Raw genomic sequence first — 12,338 nt, forward strand, 5'->3', positions numbered from 1 at the left:
CGGATAATATTTTAAATCTTAATTTTTTTATAAATAAATATAATATAATATACTATCTCATCAGAATAATATTTTAGGTATAAAATTTCAAACTTGTCCTTTAGTAAATAGAATTAAAATTTTGTATATGAACTTTCCGCCCTTTAACCAATAAAAATTTATTGAATGATATTAATTTTTTGATAAATAAATATAATATATACTAACATCCGAATAATATTTTAGGTAAAAGAAAATTATAGGATAAAATTTCATACAATGAGCCTTAATTATTTGATTGATTATTATACACGCATATCAAAATACATGACATTATAGGACGCAATAGAAATTGCTGCTATCTTTCGTCAATAGGCAGGCTAATAAGTTTCTGATTTGTGCAATGCGAAAGGCATGGCATCAATCGACAGGTTGGTTGATCTGAGAATAAATAATACATGAAAATAAAACCATTTTTTGGGTGTCATGATCAACATCATTAACATCATCTTCATCAATCAAAACTGATCATTATCACCACGACCACTGTTACTATCGTTATGAATATAATTAATAATGTCATGCGATTTATAAAATAACACCAATGATAGTAGCTAGCATATACAATCTCATATTACTGATTTTTTTTTTTCCTTCTCTTAGTTCGGAAAGCACAGAAATAATACAAATTTTTTTTCTAATCTGGCATAAATCCTAGTAAAATCCAGATACAGAAATGGATCATGACCTCCAAGTTTGCCGAGATTGTGTGCTGCTTAAGCTGGTACACATGTTGATGAAAGGTTAATAGATGAACCCTTTTTGGTTAACTGCATTCACACCCTTCCACCTGCAGGAAGGCTTCAAACTCCTTTTTCAACCAACCTATTCTCAGGAGCTTTAAGAACACCACGATCCATCAAAGGCTGAAGCTCAGGCTTCGCCAAGTCTTTAACCTCTGAAATCGATGATTCCAGGAATGCGAGAAGCACCTTGCAACTGCAATAGACATCCAAATAATCCAATGTGAACACAGATATTTGTACACAAACACCATTTTTTTAGCAATTACTCTATTTATTCCTCCTCTAGTAGCATCCCTTTACCTGTGGCCTTGAGCCCAGACGTCGCACTTCCCATCCAAAGCCATTTCCCACAGAGTGGCTGCGAAACCAGGGCAATCAAGGATGAGCTTCCTGATGAGCCTACTGGAGTGGAAGTTCTCCAAAACATGCTCCTCTTGTGACTCATTTGTCTTGGGCAGGGCTGCCAGGGAAGCTATTGCTTTATGCAAGGCATCCATTCTATCAGCAAAAGATTGCAAGATACCGTCACTTCCACCAACAGCTAGCTGCATCAGAGGAAACAGAATGAGAAAACAAAATATAGTCGCAAGACATCATGTCCTTTTCAGTAATAGATTAAATGATAAAGAACAAACTAATCTTTTTAAGACACTTAATTAATTTTCTTTTTCAAGAGCCTAATAGGGCACTGACGCCAGAAAATAGACCAAGGCATGTCCATGTGAACCACTAATGAACAATAGGATTCACAACATATACAAAATAGGATACATCCATGTTGAGAATCAGGATATCTTTGGGGACATTTATTCTTCTTTCCTGCGGAAGACCAATATCTAGACAAGAGAGTCTTGTTAATGTATGACATTGGGAAAGTCAATGCACACAGAATTGATCCTACAAGCAGGGAGATAGATACCTTGTCTGGAAGCCGTGAACTCATGGGTAAAAACTGTAGACTTCAATTCCAATATCAATTTATTATTATTGTCATAATTGTTTCTTCAGATATAATGTAATACGATTAAGAAAAAACCTAAAGAATCACAACGTCGATCAATTGTTGCTTTGGTAGTAATAACACAATAAACTAATTGCTTTTTTCCATCATAGTTCTATAAATATAAATTGTGAAAGTCAAAGTACTTCCTAATATTTGGAGACTAGAAACAGTAATCCAGAACAAAAGGCCATTGGCATGTTAAAACTCCAATGACACATAAACCAGCCAAAGAAAGAACTTGCTGCAAAGAAATTTTAGAGGTTCTCGTAAGCTTTGGGATAAAAAAGCTTACGAGGATCCGCCATTGCTCTGTAGCTATATAAATTTTAAATAGTTTCGAGTTCGTGCGGTAGTACTGTTAACTATAATAGACATGCTTCCTTTCAAATAGTCGATGAACAACCAAAGAGAGAACAGACAAGAATTAATTAAGAATGTCACTTCAGGAAAAGATCACAATGTTCCAATATCGTCTTATGAAAGCTTGAAGATGATATGGGTTATATCAAGTGATTATAATCTTGTCAACCCAAGCTTAATTTTAAATAATAGTCCAGGGGATACATAAATTCACATTATTAAAAGAAAGAAATATAGACTAAAATTAAAAATAAACATCTGTGTAAAAAAATACAAACAAATTAACTGTCGGATGGGATCTGAATCTAGAATTATAATACAGATATCAAGCAGGTCATATGATTATTTTAAATCAATACTGCTTACACAATTTCATATAGTCCCACTGAAAAACTGTAGAAAATAAATTCTAGAATATGAAAACTTCCGTACATTCCATGTTCACATGTGAGAAATTTTACATGATAATTTTCTTTCACATATGCAAACAGACACGGCCATCAATGATAATTCAGCATTTCAGAGGGAAGGAGTATATACACATTTATATTTTTTTATACTTATATTTATCTATATAGGTATGTGTGGAACTTTCCAACGACAAATACATAGTTTCAAACTATTGCAGTATGTAATAGTCTCCAATTTTTGGTACATTAGACCACCGCCTTTCAATAGCAATTTTGTTAATTATGTTTTTAACCAAATCAAATAGAAGATCGGCTAATGAGGGGATACATCAGTAGTTCTACAAAAATGAGAAACTAATAAAATTAATGCAGCAGCTCAGAAGAAAGTGACAGAAAAAGAACACCTCATAAACTACTTCTTTGCCGAAGTTTGAACGGAGTAGCTCACCAACGTTATCAGTACAAGTTTCAAATAGTCCCTGCAGTAGAATGACCAGAAACAATGAAATCTTTTAAAACCATCAAGTGCATATTTCACAAAATAAAATGAACCAATTTTGTTCTTTGTTACTTTTAGTTTCTCTGAAAATAGTAGTAAAAAATCTAGTAACAGCATTTACACTCTAGTTAATGAAAGCTTAAAGTTTAATGAGTAGCCTCTCAACCAGCAAAAGGAAACAAGGAAACCGTGCATGTGTGTTTGTGTGTGTGTGTGTGTGTGTGAGAGAGAGAGAGAGAGGGAGGAAATACACTAGCATGATGATAGCAATTTTGCAAAGAACTGAACAAGGAGTTCTGGAATGTCAATTAAAGGCACGGTAGTAAAAGTCACACATCAAGAAAAGAATGGAACCTGTTACCAGCAGTAAGAGTTCAGAAAGTACAAAAAAAGAATAGGTGAATCAAACTAAATCCAACCAGAATACTGAATGTGACCCAAAGCTTGACAGAACTCTCCTGTATCCCCACCTCCAACTTCATATTTTGCGGTCTAAAACTGTGTCCAATATTATGGTACAAGAGGAAAGCAAAAGAAAATGTGTTTTGACACTTGACCATTAAACATTGTAAGCTAAAAATGGTCCAGAATATTGCATGTCTGAAGCAGAATATTAAGTGTTACCTCAGCAAGCCCACTCTCAACCATCAATTCACATCTCCTGCGAAATGAATCCTTCTTGCCTACGGTATCTAACTGCACACTCTTCCTACCAACTTCACTGTTCTCATTATCTGTCATGGGAGCCTCCCCATTTTGGCATTGCTCCAAGCCAACTTCCATGGGGTCCTCTGTCTCTTCCGCCTGAGATGGAAGTGAACGGATTCATATGATGCACATCTGCTACTAGCTTGAATTACATAATGATGGAAATAATGTTTGCCTGTGCAGAAAGGGAAGGAACAGATAAACTTAGACAAGCCAAATCCTCAGGTGCAAAATAGCGTGAACATTGTGGATGAAGTAGCTGCAGTACTGTACGTCTTCCATTCTGGTAATTCATGAGATCTCTTTTCTCTTAGTTGCAAGAATCGGATCAAGAAACACTTCAAAAAATGTCAGCTATTGATCAGAACAAAGTAACTACCTTATCCAATACCAGCTCCTTCAGCATTGTTTGCATCTCCCGTATTACAATCTGACAAATGATATAAAAAATTTTCAACAAATTTCAGAAGGTCAAAATCAAAATTTTAACATCAAATATCAAACGAGCAATCACTGACCTTTGTTACAAGCTTCGTATCATCAACTACCGAAAGGACACAAACTAGCAACTGGAATAAAATTTTGCCAAATTAGTACAAACTTATTATGCCATATAATTGAATTCATATACTGTTCAAAATCACAAATAAAGCGTTAGGACACCTCAAATTTTATATACCGGTTTAATCCATCAATAACTCCCGATGTGGAGCCATTAGTGTTTCATAATATGTCGCTCCCAAAGACGATTCCTCGTCAATGTACAACATATATAAAATGGTTTTTGGACACACAGAACATCAATGGTAACTCCACATCAAGGCATGCCCATTGCACCATTCATGATAGCAATTTCCTACATGTCATAATCCACTCCATACAAATTGTCATAACCTAACTCAATAGATTAATTGCTTAGAAACTCGGATAGACTCAAGTTATTAGTTGCCAGTCCACTAAATCTTATGTACCAATGTAATCCATGAATAACACCAAAAGTTTCCAAATAAGCAAATATAAAGAGCCCTGAGTTTCCAAATGGTCCCTAAAAGAGTACAGAAAATTAGTGAATTACAGCAGAATATGATAGGTCACCAGAAGCTTTCTGATCAAATTCCTCCACTATTCAATATTTGTAACAGAAGGCAGTGGAGTATTCTTGATATTTGATAAGGCAAGCTATCACTGTAAAACTAAAAAGGTCACAAGTTTCCAGATCAAATATGTACAAAATGACTGTAGATCATACTGGAAACCGCTGCTAACAAGAAAAGACATGCCATTGGCACATATTATGATAACAGAAGAATTGTAGAATACATATTTAAAGCCAAAAAATTTGCAAGTCTGATCAAAATAATGTTAACAAGGGACAATAGAAATATGATGGACGAAAGCAATGCTAGAGAGCAACATCATATTGTCAAACTGAATTTAGACAGTTCATACAGATGCTTATGTATTTTGAGGGTTGAGAAAAGAGTGCTTACAAGACTCCCAAGTTGATCAAGTGAAAGCTTTCTGACATGACCCTTTATGCCTTTAATAACCTTTTTTCTTTCCTGTGAAATTGAATCAAGTTAAAACATTCCAAACAAAAGAAATACTCAAGTTTATAGGATAAAGAAGCTAAGCTGATTCCTGTGGTATTATATGCTGTGTAATCTAGAAGACCAAATCATAGATTTCCATGCCCGATCAAGAATGATAGCATATTGATAAAAGCCACTTCAATTAGTGATTAGAAGGCAAGTATATGCATGACTACGAGAAATAAAAGCAACAGATGCATCAAGTTATCATGAGAATTACCTGAGATCAATTAGGCAATGCACCATAAATCGCATTGTATATAGTAAATAAGCACCTCAACTAACTGGCTGAAGGGAAGACAAAATTGAACACACAAACATTATTACACACCTTTGCGCTTGCATGCTTGACACAGAGGATACAGATCTTTAGACCATCTCTTGTGCGAATCATCCGAGCAAGAAGTGGTTCTTTCACATTTTTGTTTTTAATTTTCCTCTTTTTCTGCATCTCTGGAGCTGAGAAATAAGGACTCTCCTCTGCAGAAGCTGACTCTCGCACAAGAAGAGGTAATAATTGTTGAATCACGTCTGCAGCAGAGGACTTCAAATGCAAAAAATAGACACAAACTTTAAGTTTTAAAAAGCATAAAGCTATACAACATATAGATGCAGTAGGTAAACATGACAAAGATCACCTTATCAGCAATTGTGAAAAACTCCATGAGGGCCTTGTGTATAATGGAATGATCAACAATCCCTTTTTCCAAAAGTGACTGAATCACAGACATCATGTGTTGCAACACAGATGATTTTTGTAGTCCAAGTTTAGAAATTATATCCACCAGCCTGATATGAGATGGGACACATCAGAAGAAAATAACATAAAAAGTCGATGGCAACAGAAACATTGTTGTGTTATAAAACCATGTCAGCTAACATAAATAACATAATCGTTATATTATATAAAAGCATAAAAAATATCGCAGTAGGGTGTTTAAGGTTGCATGGTATGTTTCACCACTGGAATTTGTTTTAGAAGCCCTGAATAGGCTCAAAGTATTATCTTTTGATTAGAAGATCAGATTTTTGTTAGGAAATTTGGTTAACCTCTTTGGAAGCATTCCTTCTTTATCCTATCCTTTTCCAGGTCACATCAGCACCTAGATCTAATGACTTAGTCTGCAGCTACCAAACACATCACTTAAATGCTTTCTTAAATCTGTCAGGAAATACTTGTTGAATATGAGTCACATACTTCCATTACGTATCCAAACTTACAGATAATTATTGAAAAGATTGGATACTTTTAGCCTCATAGGATATTTCAGGGTAGTATTTTGTTCGTTAACTATCATAGAGATGGATATATGATTAGATAGACTATTTACATGCCTTCTGTATTAACCATCAAATTATTGAAATATGAAACTAGTAGAATCATATTGCTCCATTTAGAAGTTCTTCTTACCCTCACTATATGCTTGAAATACAATGCCATTAAGCATAATTTTGTTTATGGATAATAGTTGTCTTCATGCATCGCCTATTCTAACAACATAAACAAATATTAACCTTTGTCATGTGCAACATTATATATTACAATATTTTTTTTGTAATATCAACTCCTATTTTTCAAAGGTTTGATATAGATTTATCCATGTCGTGTTGGATTGCTAATGCAAGTTGTACCATGTTTAAATGTCCAAGGAATTCTGATTTAATTTGGTAATTATCCACGTGGTTCAACACCGAATCCGAGAGAAGTCAGGTAGTTTTTCGTAATTCCTTAGCTAGTAGTTCTATTCTTTAGTTTTATTGAGTATTTATTTAAGAGTATCTAGCTACTGAAAATCAATAATGCATATATCGTTTGTTCAACATTTAACAAAAAAAAGCAAAAAAGTTTCCATGCCTATCCCTAGGACACTATACTCCCATTTCTCCCTTATTGCCCTTATATTGCTTCCCACTAATGAAGTTGGTGTCTATAAGTTTCAGATAAAATAAGCCCTAAATATATTACAATTCATACAAATTCCCCGGGTATAATCTCCTAACAATGAGTCAACATGCTCATCAGTTTTGTCAGAACCACATTGGAGAATAAGAAAAATAAAGAAAGCAATTTTAAAATACAACCAAGCAAAAAAACAATCATACAGTTTTCTTGTCCATATCCGTTAGCCATAATATATCATCCTCATTGAGGACGATTCAGAATTCGTATGGCCAAAGATGATTTCCATATTGCAAAAGAGGAAAGAATATGCATTCATAACCCGAAAATACAAAGACAAGTGCAGTCCAAAGAATCTCTTATGTTCCAATTACCTGCCTGAATTTGTTAAGGTCAGGTCCTTAAATAATTGAAGCTCTGTAGAGTACATCTCCATCAAAAGGATTTGCTTTTGGGATCCATTTGCCAAATGGAATACATAGTCAATGACTACACGGAGAAACAAGATACCAAGAAATTTTGTTAAAAAGATATTGAAAATATAAGCAGTTATACAAAAGCTCTAAAAATCCTTTTATAAAAAATAAGCCAACACATATTGGCGATAAAAAGAAAGAGAGTGCACAATAACCTCATCAAAAGATGTGTAACACTCAAAATGACTGTTCATTTGTTGAGGGTCTTTTTGGATGGAACAAAGTAAATAAAAAGGTACAGAACAAGTAATTTTTTATTTCATAGGGGGGCCAGTGTTGGTGGCAGGTGGGGGCCATTGTTGTAAACCTAAACAATTCAGTCAAATGATCATATAATTTGCATCTACGTAGAAAGAATTTAGCTTAATTTACGTTAAAAACGGCATGTGTTATATGTATTCCTATATAAAGGACTTGTTGAATTAAACCGAAACTGAATTATGTATATAAATAGCCTTTCCTAAGAAAACATCGAGTTAACCACAGCAGAAAATCATGGAGATAAGTAGATAAGTTAAGCTCAAATATCATGGGCAAGGTCCATAACAAGACCATATAATAGTGATAAACTATACACTTATTCATAAAAGCTTTTATCGAGTCTTATTATAAGTCTAAGCAACCTCAACTCATTGGATTGGCAAGTCTTAAGGCTTTAAACCTTAGAATTCCTAGATATACAAGGGGGGTTACCGAAGGAGGGCGAAGGAGAAGGGTTGTTTTTGACAAAATAAATATAGAGCAATCACAAAGGCTTAAATTTGGGCATCAGTTGTTAAACTAGACACATGTATAAACTTCAAATTAATAAAATTGTGGCAAGATGCCTCGATAAGAATTCCTCTGAATTACACCTCATGCAGTTACAGTATAATTAAATTTGGATTGTGAATAGCCCGCAGGTCCATTTTCCATAATCAAAATTATGATCAAATAACAATATATACTAGAATGCTTAAATTTTTGATACCCTACAAACCTGCAGATCCAACTGAATGTCGCAGAAGAGAAGTCACATGCCCATGTAGAGAGGATATGAACCATTCTAGTTGTTTTTTGCTAGCTGAGGAACACAAAAGAAATCTCATTCAACAATGGAAAAGATCCACATAATTCAAATCTAGCTTTACCATAAAACATATCCAGTTCACAAGTTATATGACTTACCATGATCTAAAAGTTTCTTTACTAAATGAACTGCATACTTTTTCCGTGAAAGAGCAAGAAGATGAGGCCGAAGAGCCTCAAAAACAGCATCTCTTTCTTCTTGTGTACAATATTTGACACACGTCTGGTAAATAGTAAAACACCATAAAAGAACTAAATAAGTTAATAATAGAATGAAAAAGCATAATATCCATCACATGCTTTGTCGTATAAAATTTTAAACATCTAAAACTCCTGAGGGTTCCAAAATCTAACATTGAGAACACATAAAAGAAGTCTGTTGTTCACAAGAAAAATGTCAGAAGTATGAAAATAAACTCACTTGAAGAACACGTGCCGCAACATGAGAGCCTGCAATCTCCACAAACTTCCCATTCATCTTACGTAAGGCTTCACTTACAAGCCTAAAGAAATACTGTCCCTGTAAATAGCAGAGAGATAATGGAGAGCAATAAAACAGTTGAGCACTTACTCGGATCTCGCCTGTTTGCCAACGTTGTAACATCTCATTTTTTCCCACAATGAAGCAAGCTCCTGCAAAACATCAAATTCAACTCTTATTAGCAGTTTCTTTAGAAAAGGTTTAGAAAAAAATCTCAAGCATTACTCAAATATGCATATTGTATGTCAAAAGGGTGAAAAAGATCAGAAATTAACTATATGGAAATCAAAGGGTTTCTTAAGCCATAATCTATAGTTTGAGAAAACAAAAAGTGTTGCACCAAATTACTTTACACAATAAATTTAAGCATATTGGCTTGCTATAAGCTAAGAGCTAATACATGTACATTGGTGAGCAACTTGGTACCAGTGAACTAACGGCTTAAGTGTACTACCAATGACACATGGGTTTTTCTTCTCCATTCTATGTTCTTAGCTGCCATCAATGTTGTTCATTCTTGTTGGCGGAGCCTTCCTTACTCATCTCTCCCAGGAGACTAGTACAGTAGTTTATTAGCATTAAGTTTTCACTAATCATCTCTCCCGGGAGACTAGTACAGTAGCGTATTAGCATTAAGTTTTCACCAAGGATTGTCATGTCAATTACCACATGTTGTGCATGGACTTACCAACCAGCAAAGACCAACTTCATTCAGCAAATCCTTTCTCCATAAAAGGACAATCCTTGGTTTTCAAGACAGTGTCCACTGACATACTTCTTGGTCTTCTTCTTTTGCCCTATTCCTAAGTTTCTGGAAACATGGTTGGTTGCCTTCATTTCCATGTTATCCCTTCTTATACCAAAAATAACTAAACCCTCAATTTCATCCTAAGTGTTGCACATCATAAGCCTAAATCAACTGTGACACATAGATCAAACGTCAATGTGTCTTATTATAGAACAAGTGTTTGTCTGTCACACGAGAGATTTAATATGCCGACAAAAATCCTGGCACAGCATCATGTCCCTGAACCATCACCTTGCTGACATCGCACATGCCACGAGACATAGTAAACAAAATTCAACCAAACAATTGAGGCTACTAAATCCTGCTGAAACTAGGACACAAACAGAACAAGTGGATCAAACTATTGGTTTTGATTATGCTATTTACACCTACAAACACAAGAAAAATAACAACAACAACCAAAAAAGTTATTCCAAGAACCATTCAAATAAGACATTGTTGGAACAAATCATGTAATCATTAGGCAACTCAACATAAGCTGCAGTATAATAGAGGAAGAGAAGATGTTTGTGCAGTTAAAATCAAGCTTACTTTCTCAAGGTTGTAATTTGGTTTCCTCTTCTTCTTCCTTGTTTCTGCCATTTCCTGGACAAACCAAACGGTATCAAAAATCTGGGAACATTCTCAGACATCACAGTTTAAATGCAAATTAAACTAAAGTTAGCATTTTAAATAGTAGACTAATAATGCATGTACCCCATGAGGATTAGAAGCCTCTCCATGACAATTAACCTTCAGGAATTACACTCCATCTTAAAGAAATATAGATAGCTGCATACAGAAATTGAAGTATGCAAGTATACAAGTTCTCTCGTCTGCCAACCTTCTCTTACACCAAAGGAACCAAGCAAACGAAGGGTCTATGTCAAAGACAATTGAATTCCAAGAATATTCAGTCAAGCCAATCGAATTGAGGAATAGGAGAAGATCTCGTCCATCAGTACTCTTACAAAAAGTTCAAGAAAATGATCTCTAAATCAAATAAATAATCAATTAAATACAAAGATTACTCAGTCCGATTCAATCTTATAAAGCACAAAGACCGAGAAAAAAATGAATCAATCTGCAAACTTCTAATCGTACTACAAAGAAACCCAAAAGCCCCAAACAAAATCAGGCAAGCATATGACGGCAGTGCAGCAAACCTTAGCAGCCAAGCGCCTCTCCCTTGGGGTCTTAGGCTCCTTCTTCGCCTGTACAGCGGTCTCATCGCCGAATTTGGTAGGCTTTCCCGGTTTTAACTCGAACGCCTTGGGCTGCTTCTTGAAGCCTTGCGTTTTGAGATTCGCCGGCTTGGAGGCAGCGTTCTTAAGCTGCGTCAACTTGGGCTTCCCCCCTCCCTTCGCCGCTGAAGGCTCGCGCTTCCTCTTCTTGGATCCGCCGATCTCCCCCACTGCCGCCATGATCGATCGAAGGAGAGAGCGCTTGCGACCCGGGTTAACTTACGGATGAACAACTTAGGGTTTTTGGATGGGGTTTAAGGATCCACAAATGGATCGGGCCGACCCGTCGATTCACCAAACCGGCCCAAAAATATTTTAATATTTTATTACTATTTATGATCCCTAGTTTACTATCTAAATTTTCTTTTTTAATATTTTAATATATCTAAACTATTTATTAATAAATATATTTAAATATCCTCATTTTCTTTCTGTTTTTTTCTTCTTTTTCTCAAATAGTAGAATTGCTAACAATAGTGTCAACAAAACATTGGCAATGGATGGAGAGATTAGGCCTCACAATTGATGGCTTAAGCTTTCTCTTCTTTGTAGAGTAAATGACAATAGTGATGATGGCGACGAAAGATTAACGATAAACAAGCAAGCTTAGGGCAACAATAGACGATAGTGACTTCCTCCTCTTTCATAGTCAACAAAGCCAATAATACAATCGGTGGAAGATCGATGGGCAAGCTAGGGTTGGTGATCGACGACAATAGCTTTCTCTTCTTCCATAGCCAGTAAAGTCGATGATAGCGTCAACGGAAGATCAATGGTAGGTGAGTAAGATCGATGGCGTCGATGAAAGATCAATAACACATGGACAAATTAAAGTCGACGATCGGTGATAATGGGTGATGAGAGCAAGGCAGTTGGTACTTTTGTAACAGTACGCACATAGGCGAGGACCGTGTGAAAGAAAAGAAAATGAAAGATATAAAAATAAAAATAAAATTAGAGAGATTATGAATAATAAATTATTTTTATTAATTTTTAAGCAATTGTGAATGATAATAAGGAGGTCT

The 12,338-nt window shown here is 35.2% G+C and overlaps 1 protein-coding gene across 2 annotated transcripts; it reads right to left on the reverse strand.

The window, feature by feature from the left end:
- Positions 1–489: 489 nt before the first annotated feature.
- LOC135598987 (pumilio homolog 24-like) lies at positions 490–11,526 on the reverse strand. 2 transcript variants are annotated; one of them, XM_065093583.1, is made up of 17 exons: positions 11,236–11,526; positions 10,622–10,675; positions 9,373–9,434; positions 9,223–9,304; positions 8,901–9,024; positions 8,713–8,796; positions 7,632–7,746; positions 5,996–6,146; positions 5,689–5,901; positions 5,256–5,327; positions 4,284–4,334; positions 4,145–4,195; positions 3,941–4,048; positions 3,682–3,861; positions 2,963–3,037; positions 1,086–1,330; positions 490–978 (listed from the first exon to the last, which is right to left on the reverse strand). In XM_065093583.1, exons 1-17 carry the CDS (start codon positions 11,491–11,493, stop codon positions 843–845), a joined length of 2,061 nt encoding a protein of 686 aa, XP_064949655.1. In that variant the 5' UTR covers positions 11,494–11,526; the 3' UTR covers positions 490–842. The 2 variants fall into 2 exon arrangements, with proteins under 2 accessions (XP_064949655.1, XP_064949656.1); XM_065093584.1 differs by lacking the exon at positions 3,941–4,048.
- Between the last annotated feature and the right edge of the window lie 812 nt (positions 11,527–12,338).

This window comes from Musa acuminata, chromosome BXJ2-1 (assembly GCF_036884655.1).
Source record: "Musa acuminata AAA Group cultivar baxijiao chromosome BXJ2-1, Cavendish_Baxijiao_AAA, whole genome shotgun sequence".
Taxonomy (NCBI): Eukaryota; Viridiplantae; Streptophyta; class Magnoliopsida; order Zingiberales; family Musaceae; genus Musa; species Musa acuminata.

Coding starts and splice junctions, on each gene's coding strand:
- LOC135598987 (XM_065093583.1), bottom strand. CDS start 11,493: ATGGCGGCAGTGGGGGAGATCGGCGGATCCAAGAAGAGGAAGCGCGAG. Junction 9,305..9,372: donor GGCAAACAGGCGAGATCCGA/GTAAGTGCTCAA, acceptor GTATTTCTTTAG/GCTTGTAAGTGAAGCCTTAC. Junction 979..1,085: donor GTCTGGGCTCAAGGCCACAG/GTAAAGGGATGC, acceptor TGTCTATTGCAG/TTGCAAGGTGCTTCTCGCAT.